The sequence below is a fragment of the Lissotriton vulgaris genome, chromosome 1_1 (genome assembly GCF_964263255.1).
Source record: "Lissotriton vulgaris chromosome 1_1, aLisVul1.2, whole genome shotgun sequence".
Lineage (NCBI taxonomy): Eukaryota > Metazoa > Chordata > Amphibia > Caudata > Salamandridae > Lissotriton > Lissotriton vulgaris.
In genome coordinates this window covers 670,745,514-670,770,285 of record NC_141685.1, presented here as the reverse complement: position 1 = coordinate 670,770,285, position 24,772 = coordinate 670,745,514, and the positions used below count along the sequence as shown (strand labels likewise).

The window sequence follows — 24,772 nt, the reverse complement described above, 5'->3', positions numbered from 1 at the left end:
ACAGCTAGGCAGCAAAACAGTTAGTGACTTGGGTGACTTAGACACACTAAGGGCACATTCAGCCGAACGTGCGGGTGTGTTGTTAAAACCGGATTTGTGAGAAAGCTACAAAGAGGGGTGGGGTCGCACACTACTCACACATCGGCGGGAGTTGCCCCTAAGGACTCTGGTCATTGTAGTAGAGTGTTCGCGATGCATCATCTTTCGATCTTGCTATCTTCGCTGTCTTCGCCATCCCTGGACACGTGTTTTGGGTTTTCAACCCTCGTCAGCAGGGATAGGCAGTGTTCTGGGGTCGCCGATGGCTGCCAATATCTGCCAGGTATAGTACCACTCCGGCGCGTAGGTGCGGGATCCCAGGCTCGTCAGCCCGCTGCTCAAGGGAGCTTTAAGTTACAAAGAGGGGTGGGGTCGCACACTACTCACACACCGGCGGGAGTTGCCCCTAAGGACTCTGGTCATTGTAGTAGAGTGTTCGTGATGCATCATCTTTCGATCTTGCTATCTTCGCTGTCTTCGCCATCCCTGGACACGTGTTTCGGGTTTTCAACCCTCGTCAGCAGGGATAGGCAGTGTTCCGGGGTCGCCGATGGCTGCCAATATCTGCCAGGTATAGTACCACTCCTGCGCGTAGGTGCGGGATCCCAGGCTCGTCAGCTCGCTGCTCAAGGGAGCTTTAAGTTACAAAGAGGGGTGGGGTCGCACACTACTCACACACCGGCGGGAGTTGCCCCTAAGGACTCTGGTCATTGTAGTAGAGTGTTCGCGATGCATCATCTTTCGATCTTGCTATCTTCGCTGTCTTCGCCATCCCTGGACACGTGTTTCGGGTTTTCAACCCTCGTCAGCAGGGATAGGCAGTGTTCTGGGGTCGCCGATGGCTGCCAATATCTGCCAGGTATAGTACCACTCCGGCGCGTAGGTGCGGGATCCCAGGCTCGTCAGCCCGCTGCTCAAGGGATCTTTAAGTTACAAAGAGGGGTGGGGTCGCACACTACTCACACACCGGCGGGAGTTGCCCCTAAGGACTCTGGTCATTGTAGTAGAGTGTTCGCGATGCATCATCTTTCGATCTTGCTATCTTCGCTGTCTTCGCCATCCCTGGACACGTGTTTCGGGTTTTCAACCCTCGTCAGCAGGGATAGGCAGTGTTCTGGGTCGCCGATGGCTGCCAATATCTGCCAGGTATAGTACCACTCCGGCGCGTAGGTGCGGGATCCCAGGCTCGTCAGCCCGCTGTTCAAGGGAGCTTTAAGTTACAAAGAGGGGTGGGGTCGCACACTACTCACACACCGGCGGGAGTTGCCCCTAAGGACTCTGGTCATTGTAGTAGAGTGTTCGCGATGCATCATCTTTCGATCTTGCTATCTTCGCTGTCTTCGCCATCCCTGGACACGTGTTTCGGGTTTTCAACCCTCGTCAGCAGGGATAGGCAGTGTTCTGGGGTCACCGATGGCTGCCAATATCTGCCAGGTATAGTACCACTCCGGCGCGTAGGTGTGGGATCCCAGGCTCGTCAGCCCGCTGCTCAAGGGAGCTTTAAGTTACAAAGAGGGGTGGGGTCGCACACTACTCACACACCGGCGGGAGTTGCCCCTAAGGACTCTGGTCATTGTAGTAGAGTGTTCGCGATGCATCATCTTTCGATCTTGCTGTCTTCGCCATCCCTGGACACGTGTTTCGGGTTTTCAACCCTCGTCAGCAGGGATAGGCAGTGTTCTGGGGTCGCCGATGGCTGCCAATATCTGCCAGGTATAGTACCACTCCGGCGCTTAGGTGCGGGATCCCAGGCTTGTCAGCCCGCTGCTCAAGGGAGCTTTAAGTTACAAAGAGGGGTGGGGTCGCACACTACTCACACACCGGCGGGAGTTGCCCCTAAGGACTCTGGTCATTGTAGTAGAGTGTTCGCGATGCATCATCTTTCGATCTTGCTATCTTCGCTGTCTTCGCCATCCCTGGACACGTGTTTCGGGTTTTCAACCCTCGTCAGCAGGGATAGGCAGTGTTCTGGGGTCGCCGATGGCTGCCAATATCTGCCAGGTATAGTACCACTCCGGGGCGTAGGTGCGGGATCCCAGGCTCGTCAGCCCGCTGCTCAAAGGAGCTTTAAGTTACAAAGAGGGGTGGGGTCGCACACTACTCACACACCGGCGGGAGTTGCCCCTAAGGACTCTGGTCATTGTAGTAGAGTGTTCGCAATGCATCATCTTTCGATCTTGCTATCTTCGCTGTCTTCGCCATCCCTGGACACGGATTTGTGAGAACCTGTGCCAAACTGGGGTGATCGACAGATTGTCAATGAGGCTGGCCTACATGGTCAATTCACAGATGGTGTATTGAAACACGGTTCGGCGACATAGTAACAAACATGAGGGCGTGTGGCATAAGAATAATGTATTAGGTGCCTACTGTAGACAAGCAGAAACAATGGTGGCTTCATTTACTATAGTATTGGATAACAATGGAGAACAATATCAAAATGATAAATCGTGGTGAAGTGGTTACGTGGGGATTGGATTTAGGAAGCTCTTGATGGCACGTAGAATACAGGTGGAGCGTTAAGAAAACCGTCCAAGGTAAGTTCTGAATCAACGCAGTGGAGAGGGAATTGGCAGCGTAAAGTTACATATACCGAAGCCGGAGGTGACGCGGGCTAATTAAAGTGGGATCTAAATAATTAGGTGAACGCATACCCTAGGGGGAACGGTAGCGAGGTTGAGATCTTACCAGTAATGGCTTAATGGCACTTGCTGCAACCAAGAGGGAGTAGGGCGAGATGACCGCTGTTGACGTGCTAATTTTAAAAACACATACACTGCAGTGGGAGAAGGAGCCGGATTAGTGCGCAACGGTAACTGAGGTGAAGTGATTTACAGGCGAAGCCAAAAATACACGTACCTTAATTGGCAACATGGCCGGTTTTTAAGAATCAGATGAGTGCCTGGGGTTAGGTAACCTGTGCTTTTAACTGAGTTTTTAATACCTAGGGGTCGGGCCTTCTGGTCTCCTGATAAAACCGGCTGCAAGGAACAAAATGGAATTCAGCCGTCTGCAAAGTACCAAAATAACTCAACATAGTGATCAGCCGATCATGGGGTATATTCTTACCTAAATTTCTAGAATGAAAGCTGGGCTAAGCAACAATCTACTGTCCTCGTCAGTAGCACGATGGCTTGTAGTGATAGAGGCGGGTTTGTTTGGAGCTCCTATATGAGGATACCTGCATGGGTGCCATTGCTTAGGGAGTCTAAATGGAAGAGGGACTACGGCATAGTCGCAGTGACGAACACAGTCGCCATTTTAAAATGGTATTTTTCTTGTTTGTGAGGTTGATGAAAGCATGCAACGTGCGGGCCGTGAAGAGGCATTTCATGCACTGGATGGAAATTGCAATGGGGGCTATACATGATACGTTTAACAGTTTTGTGAAAAACAATGGAATTTATAAAAAAGTTCGGAACGTTTACAAGTTAAATTGATAAGAAATAATGATTACAAAAATAAATAATAACATTAACATTTGACAAGGCCATACAATTATCAACAATCTGGTTGGTTCATGAATCAGTGCTGTTTTTTAAGGAGTGAACATGTAATTATCCTTGAATTTGCAGAGAGCAAAGTAAGTTGGTTGTGACTGGGTCACGGTTTACAGTAGGGAGGCCCAGTCCTCATTTCTGTTAAGGCCACTCCTGATTGTGTCAAAGAGGATTATTGCTTTGAGTTCTTCACGGTTTAAAAACTGACCCATGTTTCCTCCTCTTGGTGGCAGTTTGAGTACTTTCAGTACCGTCCATCGTAAGTCATCTTCATCATGATTGGCCTCTGAGAAAAGTTCAACCAGTGGGGCGTTGGGTGTTTTACAGCTTATACGACTCCTATGTTGACCAATTCTAGTTTTTACTTTCCGAGTCGTTAGGCCAATATACAGTTTCATGCATGGACATTGAATCAAGTAAATGACATTTGTAGTATTGCAGTTGGAAAAAGCACAGGAATTAACTGTTACATTGTTGAAAGTGAAACTTTTACCTTCTAAGGTGAACTGGCAAACATTACAATTACCACATTTTGCATGTCCTACGATAGGGGCCATGCCCCAAATAGAGTTGAGTGTGGCGCTTGGTTCAGAGGACGGAAGAGCTGCTCTGACTAGATGGTATTTTAAATTCCTACTCTTCCGGAATGTGAATAGAGGCTACTCAATATTCAGAATGCCAGCATTGATGATTGGCCAATGTTAAGTTATCATCTTGCGCACTTCGTTAGAAATGGGGGAGAAGGTAGTGACACAAGCTATTCTCACTAGCTCACTCTTTGGTTTAGGGGTCAGCAGTACATCTCTTGGGCAGCACCAAGCGTTTTTTACTATCCTTTTCGGGTAGCCACGGTCTTTGAGTTTGGAGTAAAGAGTAGATGCTTCTCTGAAATAGTCCTCTTTTGTAGAGCAATTTCGTCTGATGCCACCATGCCCTTCAGCAAATATGAACCAGTAATGACTAGTTTGCACAATGGAAGGGCAAATCTGCCTTTCACACATTTCAGGATGATAATTTAAGTGCCACAGAGTCTCAATTAGTTATGTGATAGTACGATAGTTGTGTTTCTGCTGTAATGCTGAGGCACTGTTAATTCTACTGACAGATATAGTTGAAGTTGAGTTTTCTACATGATGTTCATTTGAGCGTAAGGATACCCAAGCAGTTCGTAATTGATGTTGCATGTTGGTGAGCACATCATGGAAAGAGATGGCTCTTCACCATTGTTTTGTTTCGCATTCTAGCAGATCTAACTAAAAACTGTTTCAGGGAGTTCATTCTACATGTCAGAGGGTACAAGGGAAAATTCCCACCTCAGCTTCATATCTCCTCAATTGTGGCATTTATATTAGGTGTCTTGGGGCAGAATGTAGACCCTATTCTGTGTTTAAGACAGAGCAGGGAATGATCATATATGGCCTACGGTGTCAATAAGAGACAAGTAGTAATTTCTTAATTAGGCTCTGGGGCCCCAACCTCTCCCACCCGCTTTACAACCACTGTTGTAGTTTTAAAGTATAACTCTGACAGAGCGTACAAATAAACTATATGATGAACAATGAAAAGCTGCTTCAGAGTTTCATTTAGCGACGGTCAGACAACCAGACGCTCGCTTCATGAAGGTCCAAAGTGCATGTGACAAATGTACTGTACCACCTCGTAAAACATTGCAGGTGGGCTTGTTGTGCATCACCCGCATAAGTGGGGGTTTTGGTTGAGTCCTCTGCTCCATGCACAGTGTAATAAAAGCACATGGGCAGAGCTAGTGTAGGCAGTCACGCGCCAGAAGTACAGTCATTAGCCGTCACATGTCGTTTCTCACAAACTCACTACAAAGGCCATTAGGCTCTGCCAGTCCGACAGTACACTGGCAACAAGGATGGGATTCATCCCATGCCCCGCTCTCCCTCCTTCTAGGTTCTGCAGCGATCGGAACTGCCCGTCTGCTGCCTCGAGTGCATGCGGTCTGGCTGCCAGCAAGGTTGCGGTCCGCATGTTCCAGCCCTAAAAACCTATGGCCTGAGCACAGCCTGACGAGCGCAGTGGATGTCACCCACACTGCCACGAGGCGAGCAGGGTCCAGTTACAGAGCACAGGGCATGCGAGGAGCACCTGTGCGCAGCATATACGAACCAGCATCGAGCAAGGTGAGTGCCGTTCGAAAGCCGTATGACATTCAGCCAGCACTGCACCATCAGCTTCAATTCCCCCACCACGAGCAGTTTTGAGAGCCCAGCCCAACACTGCCCCAATCTAGTTTATTTATGCATTCGCTTGCAGAGAAACTTTATCGAGGCATGTGTAGCTCTCTTTTTGAGAAGTGCCCTCTAGTACACAATCCTTCACGAATGAAAAGAAAAGAATGATGTGGAAATATGTTCATGAAGCCAGAACGTTCAATGTTTCCCATTTTTATTTAAAAAAATGGGTAACATTACTATTCAAGTATGCAAATATCAGGTGGAACACCGCAATCAGTGCGCCGCCACCCGTGACACCTCATTTATCATGTCCCAGTCTCCAACCATACACAAACTCGTCGGGTTCGGATCACACAGATGTCTGACAGAGTGTCTGCTTAATTCAGAGGGTGTGCCAGCATGGGTATGCATGAAGTGCCAGGCTGAGGGGCTGCTGGACGATGAAGGTGTGTGGCTTGGAAAGAGGAGCTCTGCGGTTTGGAAACCAGGGTCTGCAGAGACGATAGAGGCGGTTTCGGATGGTCTTTCAGAGAAGCAGGGAGAGAATACGACAACTGACCTTAGAGAAGGACAAGCAGGACGTTCTGAATCCAGATTAAGTCTGGCATGTTCGAGCAGTGGATGTGAAATTAAAGAATACAATTATAAGATTCAATATGATATTTCAATACACTTCAGAACACCTTCGTTTATCAAATTTGGCTGGTTCTTGATGATTGTTTTAACTTTTCAGTAAAGTTAACGTAACTCTGTACATTAGTGTTGTGGAAGTTAATTGTTATACGTGGGCTGCAGTGCATATGTGCACCACGAACAGGTATGACTTAAGAGACCACTGCAGCAGTGGTCTCTAAAGTCATACCTGTTCGTGGTGCACATATGCACTGCATATGCAGCAATGGCGGTTCGTCCATTGGGGGCGTTGCCCCACTAGCCATGGACGACCGTCACTGCATACATACAATTACCGAGTTGTCCTAATGCATTTATTTCCTTGAAGCCGGTCGTTGTCACTAACTATAGTGACGTGACGTCGCTCATCGCAGAGGTGTGGGGGGCGGGCCTGCACCGGCAGTGAGTGGCAGGCGCTGGGCTGGCAGCAGCGTGGCAGGGAAGGCAGGGGGCAGCAGCAGTGTGTGCGCATTTAGGACAAGTCATTTTTATGACTTGCCCACGCATGCGCACACACGCAGTAGCCCCTTCCCTCCTCCTCCTCTCTTTGCACTCAAACAGGTAGAGACCCGGGGGAGCCGGGTCTCATTATGGGCAGTATTAGCCCTGCTCCATGTGGTAAGTGATTGGCCGGCGCTGTGGGGACGTCACCACGCCCTGGCGTGGACAGGACTGCTTCAAGAAGAACACCAGAGTCACGAGGAGAGTGATGGCACGCGCTCCCCCTTCCTCTAGAAACAGAACTGTTGGTGAGTTTACTGATGGCGCTCGCACTGAACTGAGCATTTTGCTGCCCGGGCCTTTCAAGCTCTCTGTCTGACAGCCTCGGACTGAAGTGCCGGCCTGAGCTGCTCTGCCACCCAGGGAGCTACAACAGATTAGAGATTAACGGTCCGGGCCTTCCGAATTCTACAAGAGAAGTCAGTGCAGCTAAAACGCGCCTCTAGCAGACCAATCTTGCAAATGAAAGGTTAAGGTAGGTTTTTTATTACGGTTTCGTTTAGTCAATTTATAGGACTACGTGTTTTTTTTTAAATAAAGGAGTGTGCGCTTTAAATGAAAGTTAATATGTTCATCTTCGCGCGAGTGTGAAAACTGAAGAGCTTCAATGTGAATAAGTGCAATGGGGGATTGGAGGGAGTTCTAAAACATGTAACCAATTAAAAGAGAAATTTCGATTAAAGGGGCAGGGGTAGTTAGTAACGCCAGCAATGGTTGGTTTAACCGTAGTGAATTTACCATAAGGTGCAGTTTGGCAATTAATTATTTTCCCTTTGCCAGGCTTCGTTGTCATGTAATCCAATTAATACATCTCTGCAAAGGCCAGCAATGTAACATGACGAATCACCGTATGGCTTTATCATAGCCATACTGTGATTGGCCATTTCTGCTCTTGCCGCTCTTCTCACTTCACTTTGTGCACATTGCCGGTTTTGCACATCACCTCGTGAGTCCCCTCGCCTCAGGACATGTCCCGGGCCGGCCGAAATTACAAACACCTTCCAAGTCACAGAAGCGGCGGGCCACAGAGTAAAACAAAAGGTAAACTCTGTTTTGTTGATTTTCTAAGTTTAAGTGTTTCTATGGTATGCCAATGCCGCCGTCGCCAATGTTCAAATATGCGGCTGTAGGCTAGTGCAGTTTATTTTTAAGGGTGCTGCTAGTAATATATTGTGTTTGTAACTATTTATAAATTACAAGCAGGGGAACCAGGCTTGTGTCTCGGCGTCCGCTTAACCTCCTGTGATCCTGAGCAAATCACAATCTAAATCTACTCGTGCCTTAAAATAAATGAATGTGTCTTTGTGTAAAGTAACTGGTGCTCATGTAAAGCACTCTACTACCATCTTAACCCTGCTATGAAAAGTGACTTTTGTTTTTCTTGCTACTAGGCAGTAGGGCACGAATTGCTGGCCATGACTCAGACACACTGCATAAACTATTTAGATTACAATGAATGTCTGGCCTGTCCTATGGATGAAGTGTGACTGAATTTATTTTAATTTTTTCAACGGAGCGAACAGTAAAAAAGTGTGCTTTGTTCGCCCTTGTGAAGAGCAGGGAATCTTGCCTCGGTACTCCAACTCCAGTGTATTCAAGCTTCTGTGGTTATGAGGCCTGATCAACTTTCTTTTGTCTTTATTGTTGCTTTACATATGCTCTATAATTGGGGTAAGTGCAGGTCCTTATGGTAGCGTGCTGATGTGTCAAAAGTCTCAGACTTCCACGGATTTTGACTTTATTTATGGTAACGGCAAGGGAGTCTCTCATCTTTAAACAGTGCAGATGCAGACTTGCCTGCATGTGGCTCTTTTTTGCTAGGCCTATGAAGGAGCCAGCGTTGATCTCCCCCATTCACAAAATATATATTGTAAACAGTGCACTTTGCTGTTAAAATGAAAATAACTTTGCCTGGCCCCCACATGTTTAACTCCGTTCTGTCAATCAGCCTGAGAACTAATATAACCCCATAAAAAAATGCCACGGACTTCCATAAAAATGTTGTGTCACCCCTCTCAGCTCACTACTGTCAGACTTCACCAACCACCACTGACACATAGTAAGTCTTGCTCCTGTAACGAGGTACTGTTGCCATCGCAGCATCAGATGTAAGATGCTTCACTAGCATATTCAGAGGTGTTATCGCAAGGTCTGTTATGAAGTTCTGTAGATATACTGGATAAGCAGCTACTATGTCATTATCATATGAAATCTTTTTATTGATTTATTTACCAACTTACTTTCTCAAATTTGCTTGAAAATGCACTGTTTGGCCACTCTTTTTTTCAAAATGTTCTTAGGGGGATATTCCCTTAACCACTCTTTTGGCAGCAGTCTCTCTTGCCGCCGGTAACTCACGCACAACCTTTACGCCTCACCTTTTTCAAAAGTCACCAGCCGCCACTGCCACTGATGTGTTCTAGCCGGCTGGCTGCAGTTCTAAAACCACTGCAGTAGCACTTGTCAGGGAAAAGCTCTCTGTCATGCCTGTATGCCCATTGGGCATGTAATATTAGAAAGAGCATATCACAACATTCAGGAGTACTCCTTCCTGGGAGTGAGATCAAGCTCACCAGTTCTGAGGAGACTACTCTTGGTCCTGCCTACTCTTGGTACCTCGGAGCATGTCCTAGTGATCTGGGACTGTAGGACAGACCAGGAAGGACTTTCCAGCATCAAGCAATATCAGGACTTGGTCATTTCATTTCATTTTCCTGACTTCAAGCAGCCAGGCTCTTCAAGGAAAGGACAACCTGATTGGCTACATATTGCAAGTTTATCCGTCTCTAAAACCTTCTCACCTGGTGCTCAAGCTACGGTGAAACTGCTGCGGAGCCCTAGAGACCTCATTGGCTATTGCCATCTGCCTTCTCCCACTGATGAAAACAAGTGTAAGGATTCTGTGCATAAAGCCAGCAAGAGCTCCTGTATTTAAAGTAATGAATCTCTCCTTCACTATAAGTGAGGATTCTGTTGGGTTTTCTCCGTTATCAACTGTGGTTGTTTGGATATTTATGCTTTTGCAGCACTTGTTTCTTTTCCGACAATTTTCCAATCGCGTGATTTGTTCTTAAAGGATGTGTTGTATCTAATGCCAGTTACGTATTTTTACACGTTGAAGTATTTATTTTTAAACCTTGCTGTTAGTTGTGTTTTACATAAAACCTGCTGTCTGCCTCCACTTTGCATACTGTAGTCTTGCAAAGTCTTCTATAAAGAAACATTATTCAGCAGAAATCAAACAGTTGCCCGACATTCAAAGCAAGCAAGTATAATCTAACAAGTATTGGCATAGCCAATAGGTCTCGCTTTTGGGACCTTATAAGTATTTAGTTATGCAGCACAATATCCTTGGTGCAATAACATCAACTGCTGCATGGCTAAAAACGTATAAGGACCCACAGGCGAGACCTATTAGCTATTCCAATGCTTGTTGCCAATGTAAACCAATAATGGTGTCTGGACTCTGTACGCAGTGTACCTTGTTTTGGTCCTCTACATAAAGAGCCAGCTTCCTACAACTGGCAACCCACATTGTTGATCCACCACTTCAGGTGCCGGATTTCATCTTGTAGAGTCTTCATTTGTGACTGCGTGTCTGCGTCAGCAGGGCGCAGGGTCACCAGTGTAGATCTACCTCTGTCGTCCCTCTCTTTCAGTTTTTTATAGGCATGTTTGTGTAGGCGCACATCAACCACTAGGGCATTCGACTTAGGTTCCTGGGAAGATTTAATATCCAGGAACGCTTTAAAAATCTCATCAAATTTCCATTAATGTTCTAGGAGAGTCTGTTCCACCACAGGGGAATGTGGGTGTGGCCAGCTACTGGCTCCCCTCCCTCCACCTGAAGTGCCTTACCGCACTTAGATTTCACCATTTTGCTCTCCCACACAGAACAAAGAGGCAGTGGGGTGGGGGTAAGCCTTCTGACTCTGAGAATGTGGCCAAGATTAGCCCAGTCCTTGATTCTGTCGCAAAGCCAGTAGTACTGGTTGATCCGGATTGTGAGACCAGGCGAGACGGTCGGGCTGACGCTTCAGCCATCCTTCATGGGTTTCAGCTCCCCAATTTCAACTGTCTGGGAGTAGGGCAGGGAGAAATTGTTAGTAAAATATGTTGCTCCGGCTGGGCCCGTCAGCTGTACGGTTTATGTCCTTGCACCTCTGGCCTGGGTGTGGAGACTGAGCACATGCTCTTCTGGTGGTTCTCTGGTCCATTGCGGTGGTAGTGTGGTGGATGCAGAGTGTCTTCAGCAATGCTGCGCTAAGTCACAGGGACGCGTGGCAAGCCTCCCAGGATAGTGTGCAGTCTCGGCCGTGCTATAGGTCTCAGTGAAGGCCTGAGCCAACACCCGCTCCTGCAATGGGAAGCGATAAGTCTGGCTGATGCTTCAGTCAACCTTCATAGGGCTGTCCAGTTTGTCATTGTACCTCAGGCCTGGGTGTGGGGCCCAGGCACAGGCTAAACCTCTGGGTCGCTTGCGGTGGTTGTGAGTTGGGCACAGACTATCTTGATCAATGCTGGTCTATAGCGCGGGTACGCGAGACAAGCCTTTCAGGATAGTGTGCGTTCTCGGCGCCGACGTAGGCCATAGGGTAAGCCTCTGCCTTTCCCCACTTCTGGAATGGGTGTTGATGGGCGTCTCCAGAGTGATCTGGTCTGCAGGTCCTGTGCGGTGCGCATCCATTTAGTTGAGATCAAGGAGCACCTTGGGGTACAACATACTGCTTACTGGGCCACACCTGTACCTTGAGCTGGCCAGTAACAATGGTGGGTGATCGCTACGCACCTCCACTGGCCTGCTGTGGCTTGTAGGGACACCGTCGAGTCACTGTAGCTGTCAGGGGGTGGGGCTGGGGGGGTACGCGTTGAAGCTTGTGATAAAGTGTATGTTTGGCCACCTTCTTGACCATGCCTGCTCTTACCACAACTTCTCTTGTTAGCTGCCAGCCATTGGTCTCTCTGAATCTTCCTTGTACACTTTGAAGAGTAAAAGGATTGATGTGGGGACACTTTCTGAATGTATGATCACATTCGAGACAGATAAGAGGATTTTAAAGGATTTAACCTTTTTCACAGAGGCTTCCCGCTTTAATTTTAAGTATCTATGAAATCCCACACCAGGTCTGATGGAACGCCTGTATGTTGCGATCTTTGGTTCCTCCTTATGCTTATTTTCTTACCCAAGAACCAACTGTGTCTTAAAAAGAAATCTTGACATTTTTGAAAATGCGCTCTCTCAAGACTATTTACTTAAGACCTGTGAAAAAACAGACTAAGCTCTGAAGCAAAACCTTGAAAGGTGGAGGAGGCATGTTTGTGCCCGCAAGCAGACCACTTTGTTTGAGTAATTATATGTTAGAACCATCTTCTCTGAAAAAAATAGCACCGGCACAAAAACATGAGTGATTTTCAGATAACAAATAAACAAGAGAAGAGTGTCTGGGAGAAAAAGGGAGAAGAACTAAACTTGGAGCTCAATAACAACCACACTAGGATGTTTAGGAAGGCCCTCACTCACCACCTAGTGATGACATGCTTCATCATTGGGCCCCACCAAAGAGACCGAGTGTCTCTTTGGTGTGCTGCAACGCCAGGATTACTGCGGAGCTGGATGGTGAATATAGGGCGTGTTGAGTGAAAATGAAAAATAAGTGAGTGATGAGGGTATTTTTTAAAAAAAATTGTCAGTAGTGTATCTGAAGCAATTTTATTAATGATCACTAAAGACAGACAATATAAAATGTATTTAAGGATCCAGTCCACTTTTAATTGAATGGTGGGATCCTAGAGTGTAGTCAACATGTTTCTTGCCATCGAAACGGTGTCAATTTACCCGGCAATTCTTCAGGACTGGGTGTGGTAAACCCTGGCGGTATGGGCACTCTAAGGCCCACCCTTACCTAGGCACGTGAAATGTGAAAATAATAAAAAGGTGAAAAAAGTGCAAAAAAATTAGGAATAAAGGATTAATTCCTAATTACTCCTGGTTTAGGAGGCTTCTACTGATCGTTTCTGCACTTTTAAGGTGTTAAAAATAAACACCATGGGTCTTAGGAGGGGGGTGGGAGCGTATTCGGCACACCGCCCTCGACGCTCGGCACCCGTAGTGTACCTACGTCGCCCTCGTACTGGACCCCGACGATGGCAACGTAGGTACACTACGGGTGCCGAGCGTCGAGGATAGTGTGCCGAGACTGCACACTATCCTGGGAGGCAGAAACGATCAGTAGAAGCCTCCTAAACCAGGAGTAATTAGGAATTAATCCTTTATTCCTAATTTTTTTGCACTTTTTTCACCTTTTTATTATTTTCACATTTCACGTCCCTAGGTAAGGGTGGGCCTTAGAGTGCCCATACCGCCAGGGTTTACCACACCCAGTCCTGAAGAATTGCCGGGTAAATTGACACCGTTTCGATGGCAAGAAACATGTTGACTACACTCTAGGATCCCACCATTCAATTAAAAGTGGACTGGATCCTTAAATACATTTTATATTGTCTGTCTTTAGTGATCATTAATAAAATTGCTTCAGATACACTACTGACAATTAAAAAAAAAAAATACCCTCATCACTCACTTATTTTTCATTTTCACTCAACACGCCCTATATTCACCATCCAGCTCCGCAGTAATCCTGGCGTTGCAGCACACCAAAGAGACACTCGGTCTCTTTGGTGGGGCCCAATGATGAAGCATGTCATCACTAGGTGGTGCGTGAGGGCCTTCCTAAACATCCTAGTGTGGTTGTTATTGAGCTCCAAGTTTAGTTCTTCTCCCTTTTTCTCCCAGACACTCTTCTCTTGTTTATTTGTTATTGACCGGGGAACAAGAGTGTCAGATACTCTCCCTACCTCTCTCCTTGATATGTCATGCTTTTCAGATAAGCCTGCCCTCTTGTTGATGGGGCAGCCATACCTCAAAAACGTATTAAAATCTCTGGCACCACTCAATGCTGTGATTTCCTCATGGACCACTATCTCTATGTCCAGCTGGAAATTGTTGGTCATCACTTGGCTAGTCTTGATCATCAGTTTCTATCTAATTGCCAAAGGCTCTCCCATTAGCAGCTCAAAAATTGACAAGATCCTCCTCTGAGATATGCAATAACGGCCCCTCCCCCACAAGAGCTTTGCTGATTACTTTGATCTCATGGATTTCCACGAAGCCTTGCGGATAGATGATAAGAAAAGCATCTTTGTCCATGACAACCTCATTGACAGGCACCTTTATATTGTCTACAGTCTACAACTCTCATCAAATTCAGCCTATATTTCTCGTTTATGTTCCAGGTGTCCCGAGTAAGATGGGCCCTTAAGCTGCCTTCGAAAATATGAGAATGAAATGAAACACGCAGTGGAGAGATCTGAATAAGAGGTCTTCTGCTGCTCTGAAACAACTATACCTTAATATTATTTGTGATGAGGGTCAGATATATTATGAAGACAAATATTTCAAAAGTGCTGTCTATTCACGCATCTCCCTTCCACCATACCTATGTTGTGTTCACCAAGGGCCGAGTGGATGCTGACTTTTTGGGACCATCACAGATAATGGTCGATACTCTCTATAAGCTTTATGGGCCAGATTTCATAACTACTCGTCTCTTAAACACCATCAGGTTCTTAATCTACGTTCATGACTGCATCACATATGCATTCTTTAGCTTCTCCGCCTCAACCCCAATGCATCTACGAAATATCTCCTTCTGGTGCAGTTTCCTCAGAACCCTAGCTGTCCTCTGCCGCAAATATCCACTTTTCGAGAATAGGAGAAGGAGGATGAAAGAGAGAGGAAAAAACACGTTTTCAAAATCCAGAGTAATTGCGAAGTTGCAACTCCGCTGAGCACCCAGAAGGGTCTCTGGTCATCCTGCAGCTCAAACTTACATGGTGAGTAATTTTGGCCTGGTGCATAAATCTTCCTTGTTATGAAACACCTGCAAGCACAGGCGATGCCTGCACTTTATTCTTCATCACCTATCACTACATACCACACTACTAATGGTTAGTTTTCAGTGTTGTACTTTTGTATGCTGTGCTCTGTCTGGTCGAAACACATCAACCCACGAGACTGCCCTACAGTTCGCTCCCTTTCATCACTTATTTTTGCACCTTGGTTCCTTAAACGTCTTGTAAATAGATGTAAAAAAAATGCTTTTACTTATTTGAATTATGTTGCTATACACGGATATGCTTTACACCCTCTGTAAATTTCCGTTCACTGATGGGGGACCTTCATTTGGATCACTAGTAGTAGTAGTAGTAGTCATGATGTTGATTGTCTTCTTTCCTCTTGTGTTTGCACAGGTATGTTCGAGCAGAAGTGCTGGCTGGTTTTGTAAACGGCCTTTTTCTGATCTTCACAGCCTTTTTCATTTTCTCTGAAGGAGTTGAGGTATGTTGTTATGTGTTAAACTGCAAGTGTTTGTTTTCCTTGCTAAAGTGTGTTTCTTTACATGGAGCTGCTGAATTAGTATTGCAGATCTTAAAATGTAATGGATTTTAAGTCTGTGGTAACCTATAAAAACTTTATATTTAATGCTATTTTGAGGAATTAGTGTGTTTTGTAATAAGTGAAAATGTACAAAAGAGTACTGAAGAGTGAGTACATTAGTGTTACTATTCCAGGAAGTCACTGATTTGTTTAGGTTGCTTACCTCAGTGGGACTTTTCCCATAAAGCGCATGGTGTTTAATTACACTTATACGCGCACAGTACTCCATAGAGTGCTGGCGCCAATCTTGAGTTTATGCTTTGTTTGATTCTGTGGGTTTTGCTGCTCTGAGCATGCAATACCATCCAGTGTCTCTATTAGAACATACTTCTACAGTTTGCTGTGTAAAGATCTCCCAAGTGTGAGCAATGGTTTTCGAGTTGCTTCTTCTTTAGAATAAGAGTCTGTTCTCGGTCTGATCTTTACACAGTCAGATTATATTCAAGTGTGCTGAGCCTAGTACTGCGGGCAGGCTGGTGGGCTGGAATGTCCACCTGTATCCTACAGCTTCTATGGCCTGCCATTATATGTTTCCCAAGTACTGGAAGAGTTAATGTAAAAAACTTGTTTTACCATTAGTTGTTCCTCTTAATATATTTTTCGTGTTTTGTCATGTGTTATTTGGCCTAGTATGTGGAACTTAATTCATGGAAATTAATAAGTGAAGTCCACTGAAATAAAATATGTTCTGATTTTTCAGAGAGCGTTGGAGCCTCCAGATGTGCACCATGAAAGACTGCTGCCGGTTTCTATCCTCGGATTCCTAGTGAACCTCGTAGGAATATTCGTATTCCAGCATGGGGGCCATGGGCATTCGCATGATTCTGGTATGGCTGATTTTCACTGAATTCTTGTTTCTGCTTGGGTGCTATTTGCTGTATTTAGTGATGTTGTTTGGACTGGCTGCATTTTAGCTGCATATCTACTTGTCTGTCCTGGTTGGTGATCAAGGTAAATATTCTTTCAGTATGCACTGCTCACGACTGCTCCTGGGTGCTGAAGTTAGCAAGGAATATGAGAAAATAGAAAATGATTGTGAATTTGAAGATTGAAATAGGGTTTTTGTTTTTTTAATTCTATCAGGGGCCAGAGGTAAGGTGATGTTGATGATTCCATACTAGTGCCCAGAGGGTCACTAGTCCAGAAGTTGGACAACAGGATAGGTGTTTACCACACTTGTGAGTTGTTGGGTTGTGGATAAGTTGCCTGGTACCTTAGACAGGCTGCTAAAGGCAACAAATAAAAACACTCTATTAAGAGGCGTTTTCTCTATTTTCCTACCACTGAGCTAGGCATGGGGCAAAATCCTCCCCTCGACTAAATTAATGTGATGATTTCCTAGAATTGGCGCACTCACCCGCTCCGTGAGGTCTGTTCCTTTACTGGACACTCTTCAGTAACATTCAAAGGAATTGTTTCTGGTGTTTTCCACTAGTTGGCGTTACTCCTACATTGGGTACCGCTATTCCGTCAACTATGCACACATGGGTTCGATGCCCCAGAACCAAACCAGTACAGCGGGGCGTGGGAGTTTGCCGGAGGCCATTTGGAGCTGCACAATTTGTTCCATCACATTCCTGCCTCCATTCATCTAATGATTATACTGTGTTCATTTATTATCTGAAGGGACATCTGTAGAGAAAGGAAGGCAATGCTTAAGCTCCTTCCATAGCATCATCAGCAAGGTTTGACTCTCTAAAGAGGTGTAGGCATTGGTTTCTAACCCCTATGTTTTTTTATCATGCTTTTGCTCTTCAAGGCGGATGTATGATTTGGACACCCACCACATCATCTCATATCAGTTCTTCATAAATGTCCGATTTCCATCATGCCGATGAATTAGCACGTTTTTAGCATTCTTAGAGCAATGTGGATCAGTAGAAAATAAAGTAAGGCAGCCAATAGTGAAAATATCACCAAAGTGAGTAAGGAATAGCCACTTCTTCTATTTGAAGGCTATTTTTGACCAAAGTTACCCCGATATTATCTTTAGGCTAGTGTTTGCCAATTCATTGGAGCAGCGATGTAAGTTCATTGGTAAAGTTTAAGGTTATTTGTTTTCCCATCCGGGAATTCCCTGTCGTCCCAAGAAGGGACAGCAAATGATCTGAAGCATTGTAGACCCTTCTGCTTCCACTTCCTGCCATTTCATACCCCGCTGTACCCACAGGATAGTGATAAAAGTTTGTCCCAGGGGCTGATTTGTTCCGGTGATGTTTGAGATGGTGAAGCCAATGACAGCCCACAATAGGAAACAGAACATCATGGGGATGTTACACTATTGCATGGCACAGTTTCGGGGGCTGGCAGGCACACCTACTATTCAGAATTGAGAGCTATGTGCAGAACACAACATGAAGTAGAGGCACACCCAGGATAAGGAGAAGATGGCGAGGCAAGGGTTCCGCTAGGCAGTGGAAGCTACAGATTGGAGAGGCAAGAGCTGAGGTACAGTAAACAAGACTGAGGGCACGAAAGGGGAGATGGGTGCAACTTGGATGTTGAGGAGAAGCCGTGCAAAATGGAGAGAAGCTTGGCAGATATTCGGGGAGGCGTACAAAATAGGTTTTTTGGCCCGTTCCGTGCTGGGGAGGAATAATTACCTGTTAATATCTGTCTCTAAACAATGGTTTCATCTCTAAATTTTGCACATGACCTGCTAATTCTCCGTGGAATTGTGGGTGGGTGGGGGGGGGGGTGGGGGGGGGGGGAGGGGGTTTGTTGTGCCAAAAGGTCCATTGAATGGACAGATAGATCTAACATTAGGTGTGTTATGGTAAGTACCCCAAGGTCACTGGTATAGATCCTGGCTATTACCTTGTAATAAAGTTTAGAGGCAAAGAAGTATTAAAAAAAAAAAATAATAATCATTTTCATTAGAGTCAAACAACAACTTGGCAGTATTGACAATCACCAAAGATTCATCTTGATTGTATTCAGTACGTATGTGTAGGTCCACAACAGTATAATTCAGCAATGTACATTATCCATCTCGGCTATTCGCACAAGTCCTCACTACCCTCTCCGTCCCACCCCACCCCTCATTCTTCATCTGAGCTGTCTGTGTCAGGCTCTGGTAATGGATCGCAAATGTCTCCTCGGTAAGTGTTCCAGGCCGTCCATACCTTAGTCCATTTTCGTGGGTTCCCTCTAGATGCATATACCGTGCGTTCGGTGACCATAGCTAGATCCATGTTTCTGCTCCAGGCTGTCAGTGAAGGTAGCTCCGCTGCCCCCCATTTCTGTGCAATATCCCTTTTAGCAATCATGAGGCCCAGCGTGACTCACACCTGCCCGTAGCGCAAAAGGTCATTGCGTTCCCATACATTCAGCAAACATCGTTTAGGTTCTGGCAGTAGTGACACCCCCATTGTCTGTGATATCGTGCGGAGCACCTGACGCCAATAATTGACTATTGCTGGACAGTCCATATAATGCGAATAAAGGTACCCTCCTCCCCGCATCCCTTAAGACAGTATGGATGGTGTGCTCTTTGCAGTTTGTGTAGAGTGGTCCTGGTGTAGTATATGCGATGCAGGATTTTAAGTTGTACCGCAAAGAAGTATTTTTAAAAATATTTTATACTTTAGTTATAGTTTAATATATCAATATCTTATTATCTAATGTTAAGATATGTTATGTTAGTATGTTAGTAGTTTTTGTATCGCGCATGAATCACCCAGGGGCATCTCAGCGCTTTACCTGAAGGGGTAAGCCGACAGAGGGAAAAGGCGTGGAGAAGGAAATCAAAACAACCAAGTTTTTAGTTGTTTCCTGAAGGATAAGTAATTTGTGGATTCTCGCAGCATTAAGGGGAGCGAATTCCATTATTTCGGTGCTACAAACGAGAACGCTCTGCCGCCTGTGCGGGTGAGTCGAATCCGGGGAATGTTCAATAGGGCTAGGGAATTGGATCTCAGATTACATTCACTCGAGTGCCTAAAGAGCTTATTTCTGAGGTAAACTGGACCCTCGCCTCTAAGAGCTTTAACCCTTTCGCTGCGGCGGCTATTCCGCCGCAGCGCTAACCGGGCGGGGCGGCCGCGCGGCGGCCGCATGCTGGTGACAGAACCGCTCCGTCACCAGCCGCGGTTGAGCTGTGCTGGTGACGGAGCGGTTCCGTCATGACCCGCCCCGCTCATTAGAACGGCCACGCAGGCGCGAAATCAGCGCCGCGCAGGCGCGGCGGCCGGGCCATGAAGGAACCGCTCCGTCATCAGCACAGCCCAACAGTAGCTGATGACGGAGCCGTTCCGTCATCAGCAGGGGAGGGGTTAAAGGACAAGCAGCAGATCTTAAACACAGAGCGCTTTTGAATTGGCAACCAGTGTAGCTGTTTTAGAAGCGGGTGAGATGGAGTTCCAGGAGGACAGTCCAAGACCATTCTGGCGGCCGTGTTCTGTATTACCTGCAGTTTGGATAGGGCCGTTGTTCCAACCTCTGCCTGTAGGGCATTGCCATAATCCAGCCTACTTCCTATCATTGCCTGCACTACAGTTCTCCGATGTTCCAGGGGTAGGTAGGGGATGATTCTACGCAGTAGACGTATATTGTAATAGCACGAAGCTGTGATGTTCTTTATGTAATCCTTCATATCAAGCTTGGCATCCAGTTGGATTCCTAAGCTTTTTACGGAGGTGGAAGGTTTTGGGGCGTCACCCAATTTGTGAGGCCACCAATCAGCAGTCCAAAGATGTGCGGATTTCCCTAGGAGCATTAGCTCTGTTTTTCCCGGATTTAACTGTAGGCACTGCTTCCTCATCCAATTTGCAATTGCTAGCATACCGTCCATGAAGCGTTGTTTCTCATTCAGAATGTTGTTACCAATTGGAAACAGTAGCTGCGTATCGTCGGCATAGGAGATAATCTCAAAGCCGAAAGATTGGATGAGTTTTGCCAAAGGGGATAAATAAATATTAAATAAGGTGGGGCTAAGACACGATCCCTGTGGCACCCCCTTGTCCAGCAGGAATTTCCTTTTTGAGACAAATGGTCCTAACATAGTGGTTTGCCATCTGTCTTTTAGGAAGTTTTTCAGCCACTGTAGGGCGGTGCCTCCGACACTCGCTTAGTCTCTCCGCTAGCCTTTGATGGGATCTCGTATCAAAGGCCTCAGAGAGATCTAAGAGGATCAGGACTGCAGACCCGCCGGAATCGAGGGTGCGTCTTAGCGAGTCGGTAACCGCCAGTGTTGCAGTTTCTGTACTGAACCCTGGCCGGAAGCCCGACTGGGAAGGGTCCAGCAGATCGTTAGCTTCTAGATATTCACTGAGATGGATGTTTATATTAAATTCTAGCATTTTCCCCAATAAAGGGAGCAGGGATATCGGTCGGTAATTACCTGTTTCAATAGATGCTTTGAAAATTCGTTGGATAACAGGAGCGCATACAGAGGACACGAGAGCCATTGTGCTAGGTGGGCATATATCCTGCGGGGAGCCTGATTTCGCTGCTGCTTACTGTTTCGTTGTTCCCGCAAGTGAAATGTGATTAAAGTGGTTGAGCGTAGCTCTGTTAGGTGTAGGGAAATTATCCGACTTTTCATTTGCTTGTATTTTGTTGGTGTCTTTGTCCGAAAAATTTGAATAAATTATTTTAATCTTTTCATGAAAAAAGTATGCTAAGGAATCACATAGGTTCTGTGACTCTGCTGGTGATTGTTTGCATACTGGAGGTGAGGAGAAGTCTCTGACAATATTAAAAAGAGCTTTGGTCGAGTTTTTAGACTTTTCTATTTGATATTTGATATGGGAACATCGGGCCTTTTTTATTTCTTGATGATGGTGAACTAGAGCGGCTTTGTAAGTTGTCTTGTCTCCTGATAGTTTTCCCTTCCTCCACTTCCTCTCTAGTGCTCTGCATGTTGTTTTTAGAGACCTGAGCTCGTCTGAGTACCATGGGGCTGAAAGACCCTTTGGTGACAAAGACGCCTTTTTTTGTGGGATCACTTTGGACAAAGTATTTGATAGGGCTAGATTAAAATTCTCTAGCATGGCTGAGGGGTTTTGGTCCATCTGTTCCATTTTTATGGATTGGTCAATGAAGGGTTTGGCAAAGCTATCCATCGTCAGCTTGTGCCAAAGTCTTTTATATTTTCCTCGTTGGTATTGCGGATAATTGTTTTGTCCTACTTAAAATTGGTGAGAGAATTGGACCAGATAGTGATCTGACCAAATGAGCGGCAGCGGTTGCTGTACTTCCAGATGTTGTATATTCGTAAATATGAGATTTAAGGTGTGGCCTGCAGAATGTGTGGGACCTAGCACCTTCTGGGTAATTCCCATGTCGCTCAAATTTGAAAAGAGCGCCTTCACTTCTGGGTTGTCTTCGATTTCGCCATGAAAGTTAAAGTCCCCCAGAAGTATGAAGTTCTTGGACTTGCAATGAGTTCTGTCAAAGCCGAGGTGAAAATTAATTTGGATTTAGGGCATGGAGGCCGGTATAACAGGGCTCCGTCCCAAGAGACTGTTGGAGACACTTGTACTCTAAAAACACCTAGTTCCATTGTGTTGCTTACAGACGATGTCCATTGAACTTTGAGCTCCTTTTTAAAAGCAATACCTATACCCCCTCCCGTTTTTTCCTTTCTATCAAGTTGAATAAAATTATAGTCTGTGGGTATTGTTATATTAATAGCTGGTATATTAACGGGGTTAAGCCATGTCTCTGTAAGAAAACATAGGTCCGGCATGCGGGTCGAGAGCAGGTCCCAGATTTCTATTGCGTGCTTTGCAAGCGATCGGACATTGCATAAAATATGGGTGAGATTCAGCTGGCAGTCCTGAGGCTCCACCCGAGGGGAGATCCTACTAGGGAGCACCCCTTGCATGCTTTGAAATTGGCATGTATTGCACGACAGGGGTCCCTCTATCAGGATAGGGAAGGTACAACAACAATCCCCCCCCCCTTACTTGGTCTCTTGGGCATATTTCGCATTATAGATCGAAGTGTTTCTCCCGAGTATGAATGGGGACCGGGTGTTTGAACACTCAGCGTGGGGGTGGGCGGTTGGGCAGCATCTTCCGCCTCACATCGCGATCTGGCGAGGACGGGCGCAGACGGGCTTGCCTTCGGTGCGCCCGCTGCGCGCGTCCGCTGCGCATCCGGCACGTGTCATCCTTATATGGGCGTTTGGCTAGGTGGGGTCCCGATCAACTAGTGCGCCGACCCTGCACCCTGCCCAAGATGGAGTCTCCCTCTTGCCCGGTCCTTTACCAGTCTCCCTCCAGCCCCAAAATCGGCTGAAGACGGAGGACCGGGGGATCGGGACTATCAGGGCTACAATTATTTAAAACAGGTAGGCTAAGTTCAATTACGGAAATGTGGGCACAATACAAATTTTTAAAAATGGCAAAATTCAAATTTTCAAAATCGCGGTAAAATTACGGGGTCCCGGCTTTCCGCCTCAGGTTTCCCCTTCTAGGTACACCGTTAAATCGCCCAAACAATGAAGAACACATTTTATGCCCTCTAAACAAAACTGTTCTTCCTTTGGATGAATGTTTGAAGTGAATTTCTGACTGAAAGAATGAGTTGGCATCAGGCCTATGTGAGAACTGACAGGTTGACAAAGTAACTGTTTCCTCTTTTGAGCTCACTCCTAATTTACACCTAACTCTCTGGTTAAAGCTTGCTTTCGAAATTCATTGGATTAATTGCTATCTTTAAACATTTGTGATTTTTTAAAAATCTATTTGAATTAGGCAGTGTGTGACGGTTCGTTTAGCATGAACAAATTCTTATGCATTTTTTATGCAAATTAGAATAAAAAATTGTGTGAAGCCTACCCTTCATGACACTTTGCTCTTTTCTCGTTTTCTGACATAGAGAAGGAGTTAGAAAAAAAGTCAGACAGGGAGTCATTTGAAACCTTTCCGTTACTTGTACAAGTTTGTTCTCCTTTACAAACCTCCTCGGGCTCTGTTTTCACTAGCACAGACGAGTAATTTGGTTTAAAATTCACTCCAAAAACAAGGCTAGACACATTTTTGTTTTTGAAGTACAGCCCGAGGTCGAGGCATCATACCACTCACTGTGTGACTAAAACAGGCCAGACAAAGTTGTAGACTCCCCATTGATGTCTAGCAGAAGTACTGCTTAATTTTAAAGCATCCGGTATCTTTCTGGTCAGCAAGTACATTTTCACATGGTGTTCCTTAGGCAGGATCACAGGGTAAATGATGAGTGCTGCGATAATGAACAACAAAAGGCTCATCCAGGCATTTTATTAAAAGATTCCAAGCTTCGCAAACAAGGTTTGGGAACAGTGACAGGCACACCTTGACTTTACACATGGATTGTGTTCCTTCAAAAGTTTGAAATATTTTGGTGGGTGTTGACAGGCACACCTCGACTGGGTGTTAGTAACTATGGGTTGGCTGGTGTGCAGAAGGGTCTTGTTCATCTTGAATTGTAGAAGTTTGTGGGGATATTTGGGTACGTCCATTGTGGGTTGTATATAATTTCTTCCAGGATAACTGGCTTGTTTATTTATGAATATTTAGGATTTGAGGGACTTCTCCTGTACTCATTATTTTGCTGCTTATTCTTATTCAATTCATTCTGAAATCTCTTGCGCAAAATGTCATCTTGCCTCCATTTTTTCTAGCCCATCCAGAACTGCTTCCATTGAATAATTAAGACGGCATTTCTGAATTATGCTGGAGTGTGTGAGCCGAACTGTGGAACTGGACATAGATTGGCATTGTTCATACATTGAGGTAGAACGCTCTGGAGATCATGTACAGCTTATCCAAACCTAAAACTTTGTTAGAAGGGTACTCCATGAGTTTGATGTATGTATTAAGAGTTACAAGAGCACAAGATCAAGATTAGAGCGGCCCCCTCTTACCTTCAGTCCCTCGTTACTCCCTATATTCCTGCCCGTTCACTTAGTTCCTCCTCTCAACTTTTGTTCTGTATCCCTAAGTTTAGACTCTCGAGAATGGGCGGCAGATCCTTCGCTACTTTGGGACCTAAACTTTGGAATTCTCTTCCCTTGGCTGTGCGGATGGAACACTGCCACTTTCACTTCTGCAAAGCCGTGAAGACCTGGCTTTTTGACCAATAATTCTCTGGGACTATCTGTTGTTGCTTCTTGTCTTTCAGCGCCGGGAAACCCTTACGGGTAGCTGTCGCGCTATATAAACTTAAAAAATAAAGAAATAAAATAAATAAATAAATTGGTCCAAGATGGCGGCTTCTGCGGTCATTAGTCACCAGTCTGGCAAAATAGACTTATCTACTGCCTCCGAAACAAGAAAACACTATGAATTTGGGCCAGCACTCAAGCAGAGGGCAATGCAGGTCAGGGTGATCTCAGATTCCACCAAGGAGACCAGTTATCGCAGTGGTACATATGG

At 45.7% G+C, this 24,772-nt stretch overlaps 1 protein-coding gene across 2 annotated transcripts in view; it reads left to right on the top strand.

The window, feature by feature from the left end:
• Window positions 1-24,772, top strand: part of SLC30A7 (solute carrier family 30 member 7) — a 285,774-nt gene that overhangs the window by 81,381 nt on the left and 179,621 nt on the right. For both annotated transcript variants that reach the window (XR_015308328.1, XM_086954376.1), the window contains exons 4-5: window positions 15,224-15,311; window positions 16,111-16,237. Coding sequence is in view for 1 of the 2 variants with exons in the window: in XM_086954376.1 (XP_086810502.1) it covers window positions 15,224-15,311; window positions 16,111-16,237 (215 nt within the window). In the remaining variant the exon portion in view is untranslated. The remainder of the gene's footprint in view (window positions 1-15,223; window positions 15,312-16,110; window positions 16,238-24,772) is intronic.